Source organism: Montipora foliosa, chromosome 1, assembly GCF_036669935.1.
Source record: "Montipora foliosa isolate CH-2021 chromosome 1, ASM3666993v2, whole genome shotgun sequence".
Classification (NCBI taxonomy): domain Eukaryota; kingdom Metazoa; phylum Cnidaria; class Anthozoa; order Scleractinia; family Acroporidae; genus Montipora; species Montipora foliosa.
Genome location: NC_090869.1, coordinates 58,775,272 through 58,777,225, shown reverse-complemented (window position 1 = coordinate 58,777,225; position 1,954 = coordinate 58,775,272). Strand labels below are relative to the sequence as shown.

Genomic DNA, 1,954 nt, shown 5'->3' with positions numbered 1-1,954 from the left:
TGAAAACAGTTCCTTTCTCAACTCGCTTAAAGTTAAGCAAGTCGGCAGATTTTAATAGAAGTCTCATTAAATTTAAGCCACCAAACCAGGTAGCTTAAGTTGGCAATTGCTTTCGGGCCAAAGAGGAGTCGCATGTGGTTATTCAAATCGGAAAGACAACAGGCGCGCTATTATTATTGTATTGGCACGTGCTCTCTCCTCATTTAATCTTACCCGTGAAAACAAGTATCATTTTTAAGTGGCTTAACGAAGCCTGCAAAGGAATAACTTTCAGGAATGTAAAGAGAGTCGTCGTGAAAACACGGCCAGTAAACGACAATGAGGAACGTGCTGTGCAACAAGTTGACTCCAAATATAGTCTTCTCCGCTGCAACCGTTGATCAAATGGGATTGTCACAGTATTAGGGAGTTTAAGCAACGGTGACGGCAACGCCACCGCCACAAAGCAGGAATTTTGGCTGTTTTCACACTAGAGAGGCAGAATCTGGGCAACTGAATTTAATGCGTGTTTACAGACGGGCGAGGGACGCACCTTGCCTCAAGACGAAGTAAATCGTTTTGTGCGTTAAACGATTTAGTCCGTCCAGACGCATAATGCTGAATTATTGCGCTCGTTTCAGTGCATCTCTTTCACGTACTCCACAAAACAACATCGTGAAATTGAATCACCAAATTTTATGTTTTAATGACAATGTGAGCATATGACAAAGAATGGTTGCCATTTTTTACCTTTCTCTAATAACCGTTCGTACCCATCTAGTTACAGGATTTTTCGCCCGTATTGTACGACGTGAAAAAGACGGAAAATTGCGAAATACTTGCGATAGCGCTAAGTTATATTTTGGAGTGACTTTTTTGTTAATGTGACCGTTGTTCTTGCTTTAACACCCTATTGCAAAGCGCTGCTGTCGTCCCAATTAAACAACTTCATAGAGAACTTAGGGGCTTTCAATAATAGTTTTAAGCAAGATATTTTTGATCCTTGAACGATCAGATATTCAGTTGTGATCAGATTTTCTTCATTCGTTCTAAATAAAATAGATTTACGCTAAGCTTATTTTTAGTTATTATTTACGATGTTGCATGAGTGCGCGTTTGGAGTTAAGGACCTTGATACAAATGTTTGAAGCCTTCTCAAAATGTTAACACATTTTCTGGGTCAAATTTTATTTAAGTTCGTATCGCACGCCCGGCAAACCAAGAGGGTAGAACTGACACTGCGCATAGTACAGAACTGACCTTGGTTCAGGTAGCTTCCGTGGTGGAAAATTTAAGAGAGCTAGAAGATTGAATGCTTTGTGACGCTTGTCTTGAAAGTCATCACATATCTATGTCATACAGCGATATCAGCACATGAAACTCTGAAGCAAACCATCGAAAGATAAATGAGCCTACAGTGACAAACGAAACGGTGAAACCACCTACCCATATAAAGACGGCAAAAGCTACTCGAGTCATTCATCAAAAGCCTCTCTCTTCTCGGGCCAGGAGCCATACAAGGTCAAAATGAGGTTAACAGGCCTGTCAGAAACTTAAAAAATAGACGTTTCAACTCTTAAGTGTATGAGAGTTCGTAAGTCGCCTCGTGGCAAGCTCTGCGAGCTCGCTTGTTTGTAATACTGTGAGCGGGAGACCTTTACGGGCATTTAAAAAGACGAGCCGCTGGCTTGTGAAATGAAACAATAGATTGTGATTGTTATGTTAATCAAGTGGGAATATTTACCATTGAACTTAGCAAGTTATTTTCATAGAGCCTTTGTAGTAGAAACATGGCTGGTCGGATTAAGGAAGAAGAAACCAGTCTAGTGTCGGACGGAGCCACTCCGAAAATACAATACAAGACTAAATGGGGTGGAAAAGTCTTGGAGGAATGGCAGCAGCGACGGCAAAAGAAATGTGCAATGTCACAAGTTGTTGGAGTGGCTGGTCTCAAATGCGAAGATGCTCAAGATGT

At 41.1% G+C, this 1,954-nt stretch overlaps 1 protein-coding gene across 1 annotated transcript in view; it reads left to right on the top strand.

The window, feature by feature from the left end:
- The first annotated feature begins 1,769 nt into the window (after nt 1-1,769).
- LOC137971702 (uncharacterized) overlaps nt 1,770-1,954 on the top strand; it is a 6,101-nt gene continuing 5,916 nt past the window's right edge. The window contains exon 1 of the mRNA XM_068818484.1: nt 1,770-1,954. This exon is cut by the window's right edge and continues 159 nt beyond it. Within this exon, the coding sequence (XP_068674585.1) occupies nt 1,770-1,954 (185 nt within the window).